General features: G+C 38.0%; 3 protein-coding genes across 3 annotated transcripts; 1 reads left to right on the forward strand and 2 right to left on the reverse strand.

Annotated features, from left to right (window-relative positions):
- GCK72_024825 (uncharacterized protein) lies at positions 1-2,234 on the forward strand (the record flags this gene model as incomplete). The annotated part of the gene is made up of 9 exons (XM_003118333.2): positions 1-28; positions 79-207; positions 260-351; positions 420-593; positions 641-780; positions 829-1,090; positions 1,183-1,710; positions 1,759-1,934; positions 1,991-2,234. The coding sequence occupies 9 exons, from the start codon at positions 1-3 to the stop codon at positions 2,232-2,234; spliced, it is 1,773 nt and encodes a 590-aa protein (XP_003118381.1).
- Positions 2,235-3,409: 1,175 nt separating this feature from the next.
- On the reverse strand, positions 3,410-5,369 carry GCK72_024826 (uncharacterized protein; the record flags this gene model as incomplete). Its single annotated transcript, XM_003117977.2, has 6 exons — positions 3,410-3,445; positions 3,498-3,575; positions 3,619-3,829; positions 3,878-4,247; positions 4,297-4,780; positions 5,358-5,369. The coding sequence occupies 6 exons, from the start codon at positions 5,367-5,369 to the stop codon at positions 3,410-3,412; spliced, it is 1,191 nt and encodes a 396-aa protein (XP_003118025.2).
- A 2,213-nt stretch (positions 5,370-7,582) lies between these two features.
- On the reverse strand, positions 7,583-10,718 carry GCK72_024827 (uncharacterized protein; the record flags this gene model as incomplete). The annotated part of the gene is made up of 10 exons (XM_003118322.2): positions 7,583-7,686; positions 7,744-7,973; positions 8,019-8,201; positions 8,244-8,358; positions 8,912-8,966; positions 9,094-9,246; positions 9,335-9,377; positions 9,808-9,989; positions 10,221-10,442; positions 10,641-10,718. The coding sequence occupies 10 exons, from the start codon at positions 10,716-10,718 to the stop codon at positions 7,583-7,585; spliced, it is 1,365 nt and encodes a 454-aa protein (XP_003118370.2).
- Between the last annotated feature and the right edge of the window lie 7,206 nt (positions 10,719-17,924).

The following is a 17,924-nucleotide window of genomic DNA, read 5'->3' on the forward strand; positions in this document are numbered from 1 at the left end:
ATGTCACTCAAACAAATCGTTGGGCACAGTAAGTATCATTTCCATCTGGAACAATAATCTATTCATTGATATTTTCAGAACTGCTCAACGATGTAATCCGTCCGCTGAAAAAGGGCGATAGCCGAAGTGCTTGGAATGTCCTGATCGTTGATACTCTTGCCATGCGGATGTTATCTTCTTGTTGTAAAATGCACAACATTATGGAAGGTGAGACAACTCGATTCTATGACAGAAACCAATATTTTTCTTTTTTTTTCAGAAGGAATTACGATTGTGGAAGATTTAAATAAAAGAAGAGAGCCTCTGCCGACACTTGAAGCCATTTATCTGATTGCACCCACTGCCGAATCTGTGAGTCCTAATCTTCCCATCTATCTCCTTTCATGTAAAAGTAAATGACGCTCTCTTTTTTTTTTCAGATAGACAAACTGATTCAAGACTACATCGTGCGGAACCAGTACAAATGTGCTCATGTCTTCTTCACAGAAGCGTGTTCTGATCAATTATTCTCAACATTGTCAAAGAGTGCAGCTGCAAGGTTTATCAAGACGTTGAAAGAGATTAACATAGCATTCACGCCATATGAAAGCCAGGTGATTATCTGAGATCAGATTGGGAAACCGACGCAAGACTATTTCAGGTGTTCAATTTGGATTCTCCTGATACATTTTTCCTCTACTACAATGCTCAAAAGCAGGGAGGATTAACTTCGAATTTGGAGCGGATAGCCGAACAAATCGCAACTGTTTGTGCCACTCTTGGAGAGTACCCATCTTTGAGGTAGTTCAAAATGGAAAATATTGCATGAAATTGATAAGACAATTTTAGATACCGTGCTGATTTCGAGAGAAATGTTGAGCTCGGACACCTCGTTGAGCAAAAACTCGACGCCTACAAGGCTGACGATCCATCGATGGGAGAAGGAGCTGATAAGGCACGCAGTCAACTCATCATCATCGACAGAGGATACGATGCCATCACTCCACTCCTCCATGAGCTGACACTCCAAGCCATGTGCTACGACTTGCTTGGAATCGAGAATGACGTCTACAAATACGAAACCGGAGGAAGTGAAAACCTAGAGAAAGAGGTATGTTGTTGTCGAGGAAACACGCAATTATAGTAATGTTGGCGGGGTCATATTGAGGTGCGCTTCGATGACAAGTTTCTCCTTTTTTGCAGGTGTTGCTCGATGAAAACGACGACTTGTGGGTTGAAATGAGGCACAAGCATATCGCTGTTGTATCCCAGGAGGTGACAAAGAACTTGAAAAAGTTCAGTGAGAGTAAGGGAAGCAAGGGTAATATGGATGCCAAGTCAATCAAGGATTTGTCGATGCTAATCAAGAAAATGCCACAGCACAAGAAGGAATTGAACAAGTTCAGTACTCACATCAGTCTTGCTGAGGAATGCATGAAGCAATACCAACAAGGAGTCGATAAGCTCTGTAAGGTTGAGCAAGATCTGAGTACCGGATCAGACGCCGAAGGAGAGCGAGTCAGAGATGCCATGAAGCTGATGGTTCCATTGTTGATCGACCCTGCAGTTCGATGTGAAGACCGTCTCCGTCTGATTCTCTTGTACATTATTTCCAAGAATGGAATCACTGACGAGAACTTGAATAAACTCTTGCAACACGCGAACATCTCTATGGCTGACAAGGAGACAATCACAAATGCTGCATACATGGGATTGAATATTGTTACTGATGTAAGTTCATAACATATAGGACAAAAAATTAACTTTTGATAATTCTAGACTGGCCGTAAGAAGACCTGGACACCAACGAAAAAAGAGCGACCACATGAGCAAGTCTACCAATCTTCGAGATGGGTTCCAGTCATCAAGGATATCATCGAAGATGCAATTGATGAGCGTTTGGACACCAAACATTTCCCATTCCTTGCTGGAAGACAAGTCAACCAGGGATACAGGTAAGATTCTTATTACATAGTGTTATTAGAAATAACTGAAAATGAAAATGTTTTAGAGCACCAGCATCTGCTCGTTACGGTCAATGGCACAAGGAAAGAGGACAACAGTCCAACTACCGTAGTGGTCCACGACTAATTATCTTCATCATTGGAGGTGTGACCTTCTCTGAGATGCGAGCTGCCTATGAAGTCACTGCTGCGCGCAAGCCATGGGAAGTCATCATTGGCTCCGACCGCATAATCACTCCAGACAAGTTCCTGACCAATTTGCGTGACCTGAACAAACCTCGTGACATATGACAATCAGAGGGGTACCGGAAAGAATCAACAATTGACGAAACAATGAGATACGGCCCGATCTGAGCGTTTATTTTTGTCCCTCGAACACTGTCCCTTTTGCTTTGTTAATTTAATTTGACTTTTCTAGTTTTTTTTTCTTTCCGTGCCCCACCCGGTTTGCGAACCATTCTCTCGTCATCACCCCGCCTTTGCCTTTTCCAAAATTCCATAGGTTGTGAATCAGTTTTAGCCATGCTAATTTATGCTTTTCTCTTTGCATGCTTTTGTACTATAATGTTAAGTTTTGTATAATATTGTATCAATCTCTGTCATTTTTCAGTTGATCCTTCACACCAATGGCCAAAAAAATTCGAATGTGCTCTAATAGTACTGCACGTTTTCTTTCTTCCAGTTACATGTATCCAATCAACCTTTCTAATAATTGATTATCTTGCTTTAAAATATTTCAAATGCTTGGCTAGTTATAGTATTTATTTGCCTTATCCTCTCATTCTTTCTACGTCTTCCTTCACTTTACCATTTACGGTACTATAGTCATAGGCTAGTGTTATATGTCCCATTTTTCATTACACTGAATGTATCTTGCTATTGGCTAAGCTTTGGCTGAAAACGAGAGCACAATTTGCAATAATTCCAGAATACCAATGCTTGTGATTCGACGTCATCATTGTGTCTAGTCAGAAGAGTTGTGCATTTGTTACATTCCCTTTGTCCCCGGTTTCTTCCTCAGTCTTCCTCTCTTCCCTTTTTATTCATTTTAACAGCAATATTGTTTTGAAAGGGCTTATCGGTGATGCGTGTGTAATAAAGAGCAACTCGCGAAACTTATTACAGATTATCGGTCACTACTCGAAACTCTTGATTTTCAATTACAAAAATCATTTATTCAGAAAGAATCAGGTAATATTGTAAGCAGCTATACATCAAAAAAAGGACAGACAGCAACATCCGTTTTAGCAAAAACAATAGGAGAAGAAAAGAGTTTTTTTTGGCTAACTAAATGTTTTCATTGGCGATATAATGCAAGAATGAGAAAAAAGAAAAGAAAAACAAAAGTTAGATGGGGGGATGGTATAGGGCGCGGTGTTAGAATTGATTCAATTTATCGTTATTCCGTCGTCAGCAGTCAGTTGTGAAATTATATTGGTTGGCAGGTGGTATCAAAGGTTGATGATCTACTCGTCTTCCTCCTCCTCTTCTTCCTCTTCCTCCTGAAATGATATAGTTTTGATATTCAAATTGTTATTGATATTATTGATATACCTCAAGCTCTTCCTCCTCTTCCACCTCTTCTTCCTCCTCCTCTTCTTCTTCCTCTTCCTTGGCGGCTGGCTCCTCGATCTGTAACACCTCATCAGTTTCAGTTTTATAGACACAAACCGACCTTTTCCTCTTCCTCCTCCTCTTCTTCCTCTTCTGGTTCTTGCTCAACTGGCTCGCTGGCCTTCACCGACTGGGTGTCGATCTCCGATTGACGGGACGACTCACGTTCCTCGAACTTCTTCTTGTAGTGACCGAATGGGTCGACAGAAGAAGCGCTGCCTGGTGGCTTGGTCTCTTCCCACTCCTTAAGAGCGGCTTCGTAATCCTCGATCCTGAAATTTTTCTAGTAAGACAAAATTACGACTCCCTGAGATACCAACCATTCCTTCTTCCATCCAGCTCTGAGCATGGTGTTTCTTGGTGTTCCGAATCCGGTCATTCCACGTTGAGAAGCCAACTTGTTGGTTCCAGATTGAAGTGGAACGATTCCCTCGGACTTTTGCTTGAGGTCCTCCTCGATGTCCTTTCCTCCGACGGTATGTGGAAGAACGTCACGGACCTTGAGGAAACCTCCAGATCCAGCTTGGGTGGCGAACTTGTTCTGTCCAGAGTACCATGGAGTGAACTCGGTTCCTCGTCTAAGGATGTCTTCTCCGAGCTCGAGTCCCTCGATCTTTTGGGTTGCTTGACGAACGGCTCCGAGACCTGGTGGAGCAGACATTCCGGTTTGGGAAGCGAAGAGGTTGGTTCCTAAATACACATTACTTAGCAATGTTTTCTATAACTTTCTGAAATTTACCGTTTTGGAAGCAAAGGACTCCATGAGTACGACGGTCATGTGGAAGACGTCCGCGGATGAGGGCGACCTGGTTTCTGTGTCCTCCCATGCTGACTTCTCCGGCTTGGGAAGCAAGTCCGTAATCTCCAGCCTGTTTTGGGATGAGCTTCTCTCCTTCCTTGTCAAGAATGGTCTCCCATTCCTTCTTGTAGGAAACCTTTGGGACCTGGAAACGGGAAGCTCCCATTGGAGTCTCTCCTTTCTGGGAAGCATATTGGTTGGTTCCGCATTGAACACGGAGAACGTTCTCAGATCTTTGGTCTGGTGCGATGTATCCCTGCTTCTTATCCTTGGTGATGTTCCAACGTGGCATTCCGACTGCGGTCATTCCCTTTTGTGTCTCAAATTTGTTGGTTCCAGACTGTTGGGAAAGGAAGGTGTTTCCACCCTTGAGCTGCTCGAGAGTCCATCTCTTGCGTGGCTGTTGTTGAGTTTCGGACCAATCCTGGAATATGTTTCAATGTTATTCAAGAACTGTCAAACTGTTTGTCTTTCGCCTAGCGCTACCCGTTCGGATCGTTTTCTCGGTTTTTCTAAGGGCAGCGACAAATTATTCTTTATCTTTTTTTTCTCTTGCAAAGACAACAAGAGATGGATTTGAAGTGCCTCGCAGGCTCAAAAAACGCATCCAAGCAAACATTGCACAATCCTTCCGTTCTTACTTTCTTGACTTAACATTTCTCGGGTCAAGTAGAGAAAATCTTAGAAGTCAGATTTTTTGATGTTTCAGGATAAAGAAAAGGAAATAGTAGCAGTTCCAATTGAAGGAGACGACAGAGAATACAACACTATTTTATTTTAAAATGTCACTTATTGATGAATAGCAGTTGCCAAGGTTTTGGCAACTGAAAATGTTGAAACATAAAACAAAATCCAGCATCAGAGTGTAGCAAGCGGAACTGACTATCTAATCAGAAATCCACAAATTTTGCTCTAAACGTTAGCAGAATTTCCAACAATTTCTATAACTACAGTATGCTTATCATTATAATTGCTCATGCAACAAAAAAACAATTACTTACTTCCTCACCCATATTGACTGTGAAATGAAAATGAAAACGGCGGTACGACGATGGAGTCAGACTACTGTCAAACTGATCGGTAGATGAAGCGCCGCCAGTGGGAGGGTCTAATAGTGTTTCTCAACGTGGGCGGATACCTGTACGTGAGCCGATCCACTGGAAATAGTGTGCGGATCAGTGAGATCGTACCGACAGACAGTAGTGCCGCGCACTTTCGCTTGAAGAGCTTCCCAGATATTTTCTCTTCGTTTCTTTTCCCTCTCAAAACCACCCACCATTGAAAACGATGAGCAAACCTGGGATGAGAAAAAGAAAAAGAGGGCAAAGGAAAAGATGCATTGTCAATTATCTCATCTTAACAATTGAAGTTTTTGCGTGGATCGGAAAACTAGTAATACGCTTTTGTTTGATCGGGGAGACGCAGAGAGCGGAAAGAAGATAATTTTAGATATCCAGGCTGAAATTAACTCTGAAATTTAGCAGTTTCACGGAAGATCCATATTCAGACAAAGATTACTGTAGAACAATTTTGATCAGTAGACATTGATTTTCGGAAGATTTTGATAACTCCAGTTCAGTTTGATGTCGTAAATGTTGTCATTTTAATTGCTGCAAAAATTCTCTATTGTATGTTAACCGCTATGCGTTTTTTAGTAGAAATACATTCCTATCACATTTTCAGCACCACCATAATATTGATTTCTCTTTTCTGCCTTTGTTACTCTTTTTTTGCAACCCAAAAAATCTCTCAGAAAAGTTTCGGTAGCCTCAACAGTGGCGGCAAGACACAACGTGTATCTGAGAGTAATCCCGGGAAAACTTCAAGTAGGTAAAGCCTCAAAATCCATCGACTCAACCAACTCGTTATCTCTTTTCTTTGTGTTTGCATTACAGCGCGGGGGCTCCCGTCGCGCACTGCTTGCTCGCTGCTTTTTGAATGTTTAACGGCAGAGAAAATAGGTGAAAACGGGGGGAGAAAAGTAAGTAAGGTTTTTTATGGGACGTTACGGGGGGAGATGACTAACTGGATGAATTTCTAGTCACATGTATCAATCTCTGGTGCTTTCTTTTTTGTCTATCAACAAGGGATATCCCGGATTTTTTTTGTGTTCAAGTCTGTAAACACTCGAGAAGTCAAATCTGCTAGAGCTGGTTTCAAAAGTGACAAATTATATCAAAAATGTATTTTTGGACAAACTCTTAAAGTTGTTATCAAAACGTTGAAATTTTTAGTTTTATTTTATATAAAATAGAAAAGGAAACGAGAAGATTATTAGTGAATGTTTAAATATTGAAAAAAGAGGATTTGTCGAGGGACATTAATTAGTTCTTATATTAAGGATTGAAGACGTAACCGTTGGTTCCCGCAGAGCGGTTGCACTTACTATTACAGAGTGAAAATTTCAAAAACGGGTTACTATGAGGAGAACAATATCTTTCAAACTCAGAAATGCAATTCGTCAGAAAAAATCGAAATGTGAAATGGAGACAATAGTTATCAAGTTATGGTAGATTTCTAGCCAGACGTCATGTTATTTTTTCATATAGATATATTTATAGTATTATTATGGAGACTTGAACCGCAATTGAAATGGTGCATTGTTTTATTCAGCAACATCTATAGGTCTTTGTTGTGCAGATGAGAAGATGTTAGCATTTACACTGAAAATGAATTGATTGGTGAACTAAAAAAAACTAAACCAAAGATTTGGGTTTGAAAAAATAAATAGTATACCCAGAAATTGGAAAAGAAGCAATTCTGAAAAATAATCAGAGGATATTCAAAAAAAAATGAATTCTGATTACTTTCCAGAAGGAAAAAGTGTGACGTGTAAGTCGGACGGTTTGGCTTTGCTAAAATATATGAAAACAAAGCCGTGCGAAAGGGTGTATAATGAACTAGTCGATAGAAAAAGAGCAGTAAAGTGTCCGAAGCGAAAGAAACATGTGTGGAGGGTTATATTGTGCACGGATAGGCAAAGAAGAAGAAAGAGATTCCATTTATTGTCACTTACGCTGATTGTTTCGATCAGGGGAATGTACAAACAGTTTAACATAATTTTAATAGGATATACATTTTTACTCTTGTGTGTCAATACTGAAAAGGGGAAATAAGTTGTATTTATCCGGATAGTTGTTGTGCGTGTTAGTTTTATTCTAACTAAATACTGTTGTTAGAGTTTTTCTTTGTAAAACTACTGAACAAGAAGTAAAACACGATGAACTCACTTTCCAGAAACTTTCATGAAGTTATCGACAATGATAGTGATAGGAAGAGCAAGAACCAACACACCACTAATGATTGCTCCACTCGCAATCAGTTTTCCAGCTGAAAAAATCAACGATTTTACAATAAACCTGAAAATTTTCAGATTGATTAACTCACGGACTGTCACTGGCACATAATCTCCATAACCAACAGTTGTCATTGTGACAATAGCCCACCAGAAAGCGGCTGGAATAGAAGTGAACGGTGTGTCCTTTTCATCTTTCTCAACAAAATAGAGAAGAGTGGAGAAGAACACAACGCCAGTTGATAGAACCATTCCCATCATTCCAAGTTGGCGAGCAGAACTTTTCAGCGTCAATGCAAATGTTCTCATTCCAGATGAGTACCTTAACCAAGATTAGACTTCATAATACTTTCACTAACTCCCTAACCTTCCAAGTTTCAATATTCTGACGACACGAAGAACACGAAGTACTCGAACCACCAAAAGTGCACCCTTAATATCACTGAGACTTGCAACATCAATACCAAATAATGCAAGTCCGAGTTCAAGATAGAACGGAATGATTGCGATCATATCGACAATGTTCATTATTCCCACCAGGAATTGGAATCTGGAATTTGATTATGTTTTGGGGTTTTTTCTGACAAACTACCTGTTGGGTGTGACGGCTAGACGAACGATAAACTCAACAGTGAACCAAATAATGCAAATAGTCTCAACATATCCAAAAATTGGATGTGGCTCCCAAATGACATTCTCATTTTCCACTGAAACAATTCGTTATAAGTTAAAAGCAGCAGATGAATTTTGACATTTGTAACTTTTACAGTATTGCACAGCCATAATTAACTTGCAATTACTTGAAGTAATCGTTATTAATCAGGTAAAACAAATTACACAGCAACGTAATCAGTTTCAAGCGTAGAAGTGGAAAATAATTGAAACTTGTGTTTTAAAGTGATCACATACGCAAACATAGAAGGAGTTTCAAATTAGCGCTTTTTTCGAAAAAATAATCTGCCGTTACATTACAAAAAAGGGTTTTTTAAATAAAAAAGGTTCCAGACTGATCAGACGTTTTGCATACTCATCAACGACGTAACAGATAAGCACTCGATTAGGAAGAAATCATTTCAATTTCAGAGGGATGAAAATAAAAAGTGATAAATAGGTAAATAGTAAATAATAAACCACCTGATGTGTCAGTTCCGTTTGGATCGGCTGAAAGAATGAGTTCTAGCGTTTTAGTCTACCGAAATATATTGGAAGTAGAACCAAGGTGAGAAGTTTTTATGGTAGCATGTGTTAGCTTTGACTTACCAATTGTCCAGTTGCTGATCCTTTCTGATTTTCCTCCTTTTTTATAGATAGGCACCTGAAACAGTATCATTTATCATTTTTCCCTTAAGTGAAATGTCATTCAAACTCTTTTGTTCTGATTAGTAACACAATTTGAGTCAAAATACAAAATTTCTGAAAAGTGCATTTGCCCTTTCTCATACCTGAAAGTCATGTATAGATCCCAAAACCAATCCGATAACACTGATAAGCACAAAAGTGATACTGCCGAATGTGAATAAAGTCGAGAAAAGAGATCCGTCTCCCTCGCAAAATTGATGAATCCGAGACCTCATTGAACGATCGTGCAGTTCAATCTGAAAAGTACAAAGTTATCAATAATTTATGAATTTGTGATTTGATTCTAAGAAAACACGAGTTCTCATATTTCTCATTGACACTCACCTTCTTTTCTTTGGGTGCCACGAGTTCTTCAAGTGAGGCACTCCTGAAAAATTGAAACTTGGGGTTTTAGAAAACTTGTTTCTCGCTATGTGAGAGCACAATAAATCACGTCTATTATTCAAACAACTGTTTGGTCAACTAATTTTGGAATGATTAATTGTTTGTTGAAAAAAGGGAGAAAACAGTGAGAAAAAATAAAAAATCCACGTCTAATGGGTGTACATGTGAATGAAAAACATAAAGCGTTGATGGTAAAGTGGTAAATCGCAAAATTGATGAATGCAAAAAATAATAGTAAAAAATTGTCGGTGAAGATGGAAACTCTACTCAAACTTACTTTTCATCCTCTTCTTTTTTGGGAACATTTTTCTTTTTGTTTGTGCTAAAAATATTCTTCAATATCTTTCAACATTTTCTTATCACCAATTATTTCACTACTCAATATCATATTTTATCCCAGAAATCTAACTAACATATTGTATCCTCTCCAACAGCAGTTTGACATGAGTCCATCGTTTATTTTCCAGTAGTTCAATTCCGTCGCAAATTCTGTTGGACATACATCAAGAGGTCTGTGTAGCTGTCCAGATATGTAGTACTTGAAGATTGAATCAAAAAGGATAGCCGACCTTTCGAAGTAATACTCTTCTTGTGGCTGAAAACAATGACGTTTTCACTTGAACTTTTATTCTGAGGTGGATGGAATAGCTGATGGCTTCTGAGAAGGTAAAAAATTTTTAGATAGCCGGCAGAATGTTCACTAACAATAGAATATTTTAACATTCTGACGCTAGTACACATAAGTTTCTTATTCGCTTCCTGTTTACGTGGAAAAAAAGTTTTCTAGGAACCAAAGACATTTTTTTATAGAATTTCGTCTACTAACCATAAGAAATGCATCACATGCTTGAAGTCTTTGTTCATGATTCAATTGGGCGAAAGCAGACAACTTCTCATCTGCACCCCGTGAGAATATACTGGTAACCCTGATTCTGAACGATGTGCCTCCAATATTCAATTTGATAACCGTATCGCCAGCCCCCGAAACAAGATCCGGCTTCACTTCGTCTACTTCTGAACGTCTACCATTGTTGAGTCGGTGCACTATCTGAAAAAAGAGAAAAAACCTTTGTTCGATGCGAGGGCGCAAATGCTCTTTGTTTCCTAATCGAGTTCTGCGCCTTCTCTATTGTGAGGTCACACAAGCCACCTACTCAAAAATAAGGTACATCTTTAGTTCTACTCTACTATTCTATTCAGCTCAAGAAAAGTGTCTAAGGAGCGACCACTGATCCATTTAGCTCACCTCATCTCCATGATGGTTGGAATTCGCAAAATTGTCACGAGATCCAGCATGTCCCTTTCTGGTGCTGGGAATCACCATGGCAATCTGGTTGCTGAAATGAAAAATGAATAAATAAAATGATAGGAAAAAAATAAGGAAAGACTTTGGGCTTTGAGAAAAAGTCATTTTTGGTTTTCACGTCGTCTGAGTCTTTTCATAAACGACAACGCACTATAAAATCACCTGTCTTCGTCATTAGTACTCAATGCAATATAGCGGCTTCTACGTGTAATCATGCAGGAAAAGAGAAGAAGAACAGGGAATTATGAATATGTAGACGAGTCTAATGATATTCTGAAGAACTTGGAGTCGTTGTTTTGACACTAATCCTGGCTTCTTTTTTTGGAATGTATAGGGGGAGGTCCGGAAGTTTCAGAACGAAATATCGAACTTGGCGATGTTTGTCTTGTTACAAGACGCTTACAAACATAGTTGCACAAGAAAAAACAGAATATCTCTCTTCGAAGAAAAAAAGATGGACGCTTCCTCAAAAATGGCAAAAGGAGAGAATGAGGAACCAAAAATCTCAGGAGAATCATTCATTATAACTGACTTGAATGAAACGTTTCCACATTTTTTGCCCCCTTTTGAATATGTTCTCCGACCTTGGATAATATATTATATTCTGAGTTCTCTTTTTCGTCTTTTCGTTTTGGTTTTCTTTCTTTTAGAATTCTATAACTCGAGTGAGTATTACGTAAATTAGGGAAAGTAGACTATAAAAAAGAATATTCTTTCAAATATTTCTATCGTGGGAATACTGACACAGCACGCGTAAGAATATATTTTCGATCTAAAATAGTTCAAAAATCTGAAGATTTTTGTTCTTAAAATACAAAAATTTTGAATGTCTGAAGAAGACAGAAGACTAGAAACAAAGTGTATTAGAACAAAAACACAAAAAAAACTTAGAGCGGAATATTGGATATTGAATTTCACACCTTGTAAGTAATCCGTTTAATGATCCAGATTCAGTAGGCAAGCTATGAATCAAGTTAGTGGAAGAAAAAAATTTCTTTGGGCATATGTATATTCATTGAAATATTCATGGAAGCATAATGCCAACTGCAGAAAAGAGAATGAGATCACCTGTTGCTGCTTAGAGAAAAGAGTGCTTATTTGTATACTCCGCCCTGAATATTAATCAGCTCAAGTGACTCATTTGATTATGAATTATCAGACAAAACATGGACTCAGTGTTAGACAAGCGCAAATTTTCGGGAAATGACACATATTTTGGTGAGAAGCGATAGACAAAACGATGCAATTTCTGTTGTATTCGGTTTGAGAATTGAATAAAAATGACATGCTCCTGTCAAGTCCAAAAACTTATTCCTAGAGAAAGAAAGCCTAAAAAAAGAAATGGGAGAAAAAAGTTCTGACAGAGCATCGAAATCTCCCGATGTCTAATGACCGACCGTCCCCAAAGAGTTGAAACTTAGACTTGGTGTAGAAGGGAGGCTTTCTGGAAAAGGGCAAAAAACCTATAAAACTTGCGCCTTTCGTCTTCCACGCGCATGCCGCCTACGGTTTTTATGCGATTCAGTATTTTATGGGATGCTTCTGAATCGAATCTAAACATTGGATCTTATCCGACTATTTTGCTACTAAAAGTACAAATCTGGTTGTTGGAGCTTAATTTCTGTAGTTTTCTGATGCAGGTGGTTGCACTAGTTTTATTTCTTCTAGAGGCAGCTGAAAGTTATAACCACTCCTGACTAGGAAAGTTCCGAAAGGTCAGAATACAAATTTTGAGAGAAAATTATATTGAATGTGCACTCTGAACTGATTAATCAACTATAACCCAAAAGTTTCCACATCAACTAGCAAGAACTTTCAAAGTATGTTTTCCAGAACCTGGAATCAGTCAAGAAGAAAAAGTCTATAAAGCAGAACTCCTCCAGCTGCAATGAATGTGTTCTTCTTTTTCTCTTTTTCTTATTCCTCTGTTTTTTTTTCATAGTCAGGTGGGACGAGTACAATCTTCAGAAAAACGCAGACAACAAATTAAGATACAATGTCAATTACTGAGTGAGATTTTTGGACTTTTGAAAATTGTTCAAATTGATGACTTACTTTCTGGAGAACATGACTGTAAATTAAAGTGCAAGTATCAAGAATATAAGAATATACAGACTTTCACAAGTTGTCGCCGTAAAAGTTCTTGTGGTCTTTGTCTAGGGCTCACCGAGCACGACAAGATTTATGATTGAATGAGAGCGTCGTCGAACCCTTTTTTCGAGGAAAAACGGATTGTGAAGATCTCGGGGCGCGAAAGGGGGGAAGGGATGGGTTTTTTTGTTGCCCCTGACTTCTCAACTTCTTTCGCGCCTTATAGTAATTGAATTTGATGATTTTCAGTGACTGTGGACAGAAACTGACTAAGTTAGTCATCATGAAGATGTATGATGAACACTTCAATCCTTTTTATCCGAGTCTGTTTTTGGGAAAAATATCTCTCACTCTGCTTATTTTTCAATTTTCTGATATTATGTCGTGTTTTTATTCTTTTTCAGGAGGAGAGATAAAATTTCGAGATTTTTGAAAACTTCTTTTTCTTAGTAACTGCAGACAAAATTATTGAAAAAAAATGAAGTGACAAAAGTAAAAAACGGCTGGAAGAATGTGTGGAAAAGAAGGCACAATGTTCAGACTATATCTACGCTAGTCCGTCTCTGTGGAGAAGCATGCGTCACTAATGAGACCGCTATTTCCAACTGGACAGACCAATTAGGCTTTTTGGAGGTGCTGCAGCAAACGAACGCGACTGAAAAGTGCAGACAGAAATTGTTTATTAGTTGGTTCTCGGTCAATGTTTCTAAATTTGAAAAAATGTATTAAACTATGTAGAATAGTTCGGATATAACCTTTCCAATAAAGTTTGGAAACTCATGTGACAATTTCAATTTTTCGTAGTTTAAAACAATAAAAATCTTACCGGAAACGTTGATACATGACTTGTTCAGAACACGAAATGTATTTTTGTGAGAATAACTTTCGAGGAATGAGATGCGGATGAAATGAAAATCTCTCGCTCTGAGCTCTGAGCAGGGATCAGAAATGGATTTTCAATGTGACAAAAACCTAATCTTATTGAGATGGTAGGGAGAATAATTTGAATTTGACAACAAGTGGTCAAATTGAGGGCATGTAAAGGGATAAACGGGTTCTCCCACTGCAAAATCCTATCTGGCACTCAGCTTTGGCGAACTTTGTGCATTGATGTGTTACTGGGATTTAAACATTTTCTGACTAGGAGAGATTTTTGGTTTGTTATATCGTTCAGACAGTGACATATAGGAAAACATTGTATTACCTGACGTAATGATACATAATGCAGATTTCTTACAAGAATTTATTTAGGAATAGAGGAATCAGTAGAAGTGATTTCTCAAATAGATGAGAATGATGTGAGTGTTTCAAATGAGACCAATTGAAACTGAATAGTGCTCTTCGCTAATCGGAATCGAATCATGAAAATAACACGATCAGTGAGAAGCGAGAAGCAATGGAAAATGCGGGAGCGCGTGCTTCGCCACCACGCCTGCGAATGACATATTTTATGCTCATTTTAATTTACTCTGTCTCAAATATAGTAGTAGACCGGGTTGGAGAAGAAGAGATTATTTCGTTTAGTGGAATTGTGTTTTGAAAACCAAGTTGGTATATTGGTCCGCCCAGTGTAACCAACATATTCTGAAAACGACTGGGATAGGAATATTCATACAAAAATTGAAAGCTATTAAGCAAATGCTACCTGTAACAGTGCCAGCTTTTAAAATTTATTCATTTTTTCTCAAAGTCCCTTTTTCTAAGTTTTCCCTACAAGTGTTTTCCATCTTTGAAAAATGTGTTTGTATGTAGTATTCTACGCTCAAAAGACCAAAAAATTAAACGGACCTCAAATATTCTTCCAACGTAGTAAAAAAAGAACAAGTAACTCTATTTGGACGGACAACACCCAACAACTTTGTCAAAACCTTATGATGAAGAATAACTTGGGAAAAAGCAAGATAGGAGGAAAAAACGTGAGAAACTTCATGTTAACCAGTTTCCCGAAATTTGTTTCCCAGTTCGGTAGTATATTGATTCAAATCCATTCAGACGTTCAAGAAAATATGAATAACAAAAAAAACAATGAGAGTAAGAAAACAGGCTTCCTCTACGTGAAATCATAGAAATATCAGGGAAAAAGTCATAAGATTTCGAAAAAAAAATTGAGATGAGAGGCTCTAGGGAGAAGTTGTAAGCAAATTAAGTATGATTAAAGAGGAAGTGCAGATCGAGTGACAACAAACCCTCCCGTCGGCTTTTTATGGCCAGCCGACTCATCGAATGTTGAACTTTGGAATTGTTCAGGAAAAGGAAGAGCGTGTTCAGAAAAAACGTTGATTCAGTACATAGACTTCTTAAAATTCAAGACAACTGGTATTCTAATGTAATATTCTGGAATAACATCTATTTTGTACTTGTGACGGAGAAATTGGAAAAGACGAAAAAAGGTTTAGTACTTGTTTTTTGCTTTTTCCTCCAACCACATGAGAGATATAAAACTATTGTTCCTAATCTCATCGAGTGAATATGACTCCAACTCCTGAATACGCCAGGTAGGAGATCTCAAGTTTTGTTATGTTATCCTTATTTATTGCTAGACACAACAGGAACATGAAGAGCCGCAGAGTACTAGCGCTGCTCTTTTGCTTTCTTAGACTCATCTTTCCAATGGCTTCCGTTAGATAAGTTTCTACATTCATGTTCAATTGGTTTTCAGTTTTTCCCTTATTCTTTCACTCCAAGATTCTTCACTTTCATCCCCTCCCCCCTATCTCTTTACTCCGTTTCTGCAGCAGATGTTTGGTTTGACTCTTTTTCCTTCGTTGTTTTCTTTTTTAGAAGATGCTCAGACCCTAACCTTACATGTTCTGTTATGTTTGGGGTTTGTGGAATTTTAATTCATCATCAACCCCCAGACAGGGTACGGACCACCCCAAAAAAGGCGACGAAAACAACGCCAGTAGGGTGCGAGCGCCGAACACTTGGGAGTATCAAGGTCCACGAGTGGAGATGAACAGAAGGAACATAAACAGAAAAAAAATGTGAGGCATGTGAGAGTTTATGCAAATGAGGAAGTGATGTTGGAGTTATCAGAGATTGCAGAATTTGTTTCCTATGGGAAATTCAGAAATTCAGAAAAAAGAAAAGAAGCCAGGAGGGAAAATGTACTGACCGCCCAACATATATCATATTTGGTTAGCAACGCGCATTTGAATAAAAAAATCTACATGAGAATTTAAGTCAGTGTTAGAAGATCAGATGTCATAATCAATATGAAGGAAGACTAGAAAATTTTGATTTCTGAAGAGTTCTGTTTTCAATTCGAGGTGTGGATTTGTTATACGGCAGACAGCAGACCACATTTTTTCTATTCGAAAATGTTATAGTCGACATGAATCGTCTTGACAAAACGAACACAATTTTTGAGAAGGATTATGATCAGTCATAGGTTCTATACATGTCACCGTTCTTAAAACAAGGTTTGGATAAAATTAGAATTCTACTTTTTCTTCCCCTACAAGATTTTTCCACCTAAACAAAAAGTGCATTCGGATGGTGATGGGCTGACAGGAAACAAGGGAAAAATGGAATAAATAAGGATGTGGTCTACTCTTGAAAAATCTTTTCTTGTGCTAGACGGGGGGAGAAGAAACAAGAAATCAAGGAGAGGTGCGCTACCAAAAAAGGTGCACAAATTCAATTAGGGATACACTTGGCGGTGTCGACGGAGCCCCCGTCTGATTTTTGAGCACAACTGGTTATTCTATGTTTCATTAGGTGGTTTTTCACAAATTCTTAGGTTATCAGGAACTGAAATCAGTGAAGAAAACAACAGAAAAAGGAAAAAAATGAAAAGAAAGCAATTCTGCCATACTGAAGAACCCTTAGATTTTGACACCATTCGGTTTATGGGAAAATTGTGAATTCGGCGGATGAAAAAGGAAGAAAAATAAAACAGAGGAAAGAAGCCATATGCTTTTGATAATTGTTATTTTGTTTGGTTAGGCACCCCTCCATTTTGACAAAAAAAACAGTATCTGATTTCTCAGTTTTTGTGTCTTATGACCTTTCTATTACACCTCCCCAGCTTTTCCTTTGAACCTCATGACTAACTTTTACAGAACCAGTCATTCCAGCCAATGTTCATTTATCCACTAAATGGAGTCCCATCTGTGTGATAGCAACTTCATCCTAAATGTAAAGAAGAATGAGAACGTAGTGCAAATGCAGCCAAAATGACTCATGGGATATGCACTTTCTATTTCCAACTGATCAATCAAATTCACAAAATTACCACGCAGAGCTTGAATAATTTAATAACCGTAGGAATTCGATAAGGCTATTCGATTTTTTAGCACTCTGGTTTGTGATTGTTATCTCGCATTTTTTAGATAGTAATTGAAATTGTTGTACTTTTATACTACTCTCGAAAAAATGGTTATGCAAAAAAAACATTTGGAAAGTGAATGAGTCGCACATCCGTTTGATTTTTTTCTTCTGCCCCTTATCCTTTTATTTCTCATTTCTGTCAAGAGGAGGGTCATCGAACAAGGTTAAGACTGACGGAAAAGTAAATTAAAATTTGCATTTCAATGATCATTGACACATTGCGGAGCTGACGTAGTCAAACTGTCAAACGATTTGACATACAAAACAGAAGAAAACTCAAGTTTGAAATAAAGATCAGCATTAGTTGATCATGATCATATTGAAGGTTGCAACAAATCTTTCAATTTTATATCAGTATATCGGGGTTGTTGAAAGTTTTCTAATCTAAACAGGAGCATGATTAAATCTACATCAATCAAAACTATTTATAGTGGAAAATTAATTTTTCCTTCTGGTCAAGAGAATGATATCACAAATTGATTTTTTTAATTCAAAAAATCAGACTCAAAATTAAAATAAAACTTACGTTTTATCCGTTTGCATTTTAGAAACGTTCAATTATTTTTGGAATATTGAATCTTTTTGAAAATCACCCAAAAGATAAGGTGTCTTTTCTGACGTAGGGCCGAACAACATGTATTTTTTTGCTCTGCGGAGTATCAAAGTATCAGATTCCCACGTGGAAACTATGATAGCAAAAAAAGTTGCCTACAACCTGGCTTGTCTAAGAGTTCAATTGACCAATTTTTTCAAAAGCTCTTGTTCTTCCTTAGTTCATTTAACGTAACTTTTATTGCATCA

This window comes from Caenorhabditis remanei, chromosome X (genome assembly GCF_010183535.1).
Source record: "Caenorhabditis remanei strain PX506 chromosome X, whole genome shotgun sequence".
Classification (NCBI taxonomy): Eukaryota; Metazoa; Nematoda; class Chromadorea; order Rhabditida; family Rhabditidae; genus Caenorhabditis; species Caenorhabditis remanei.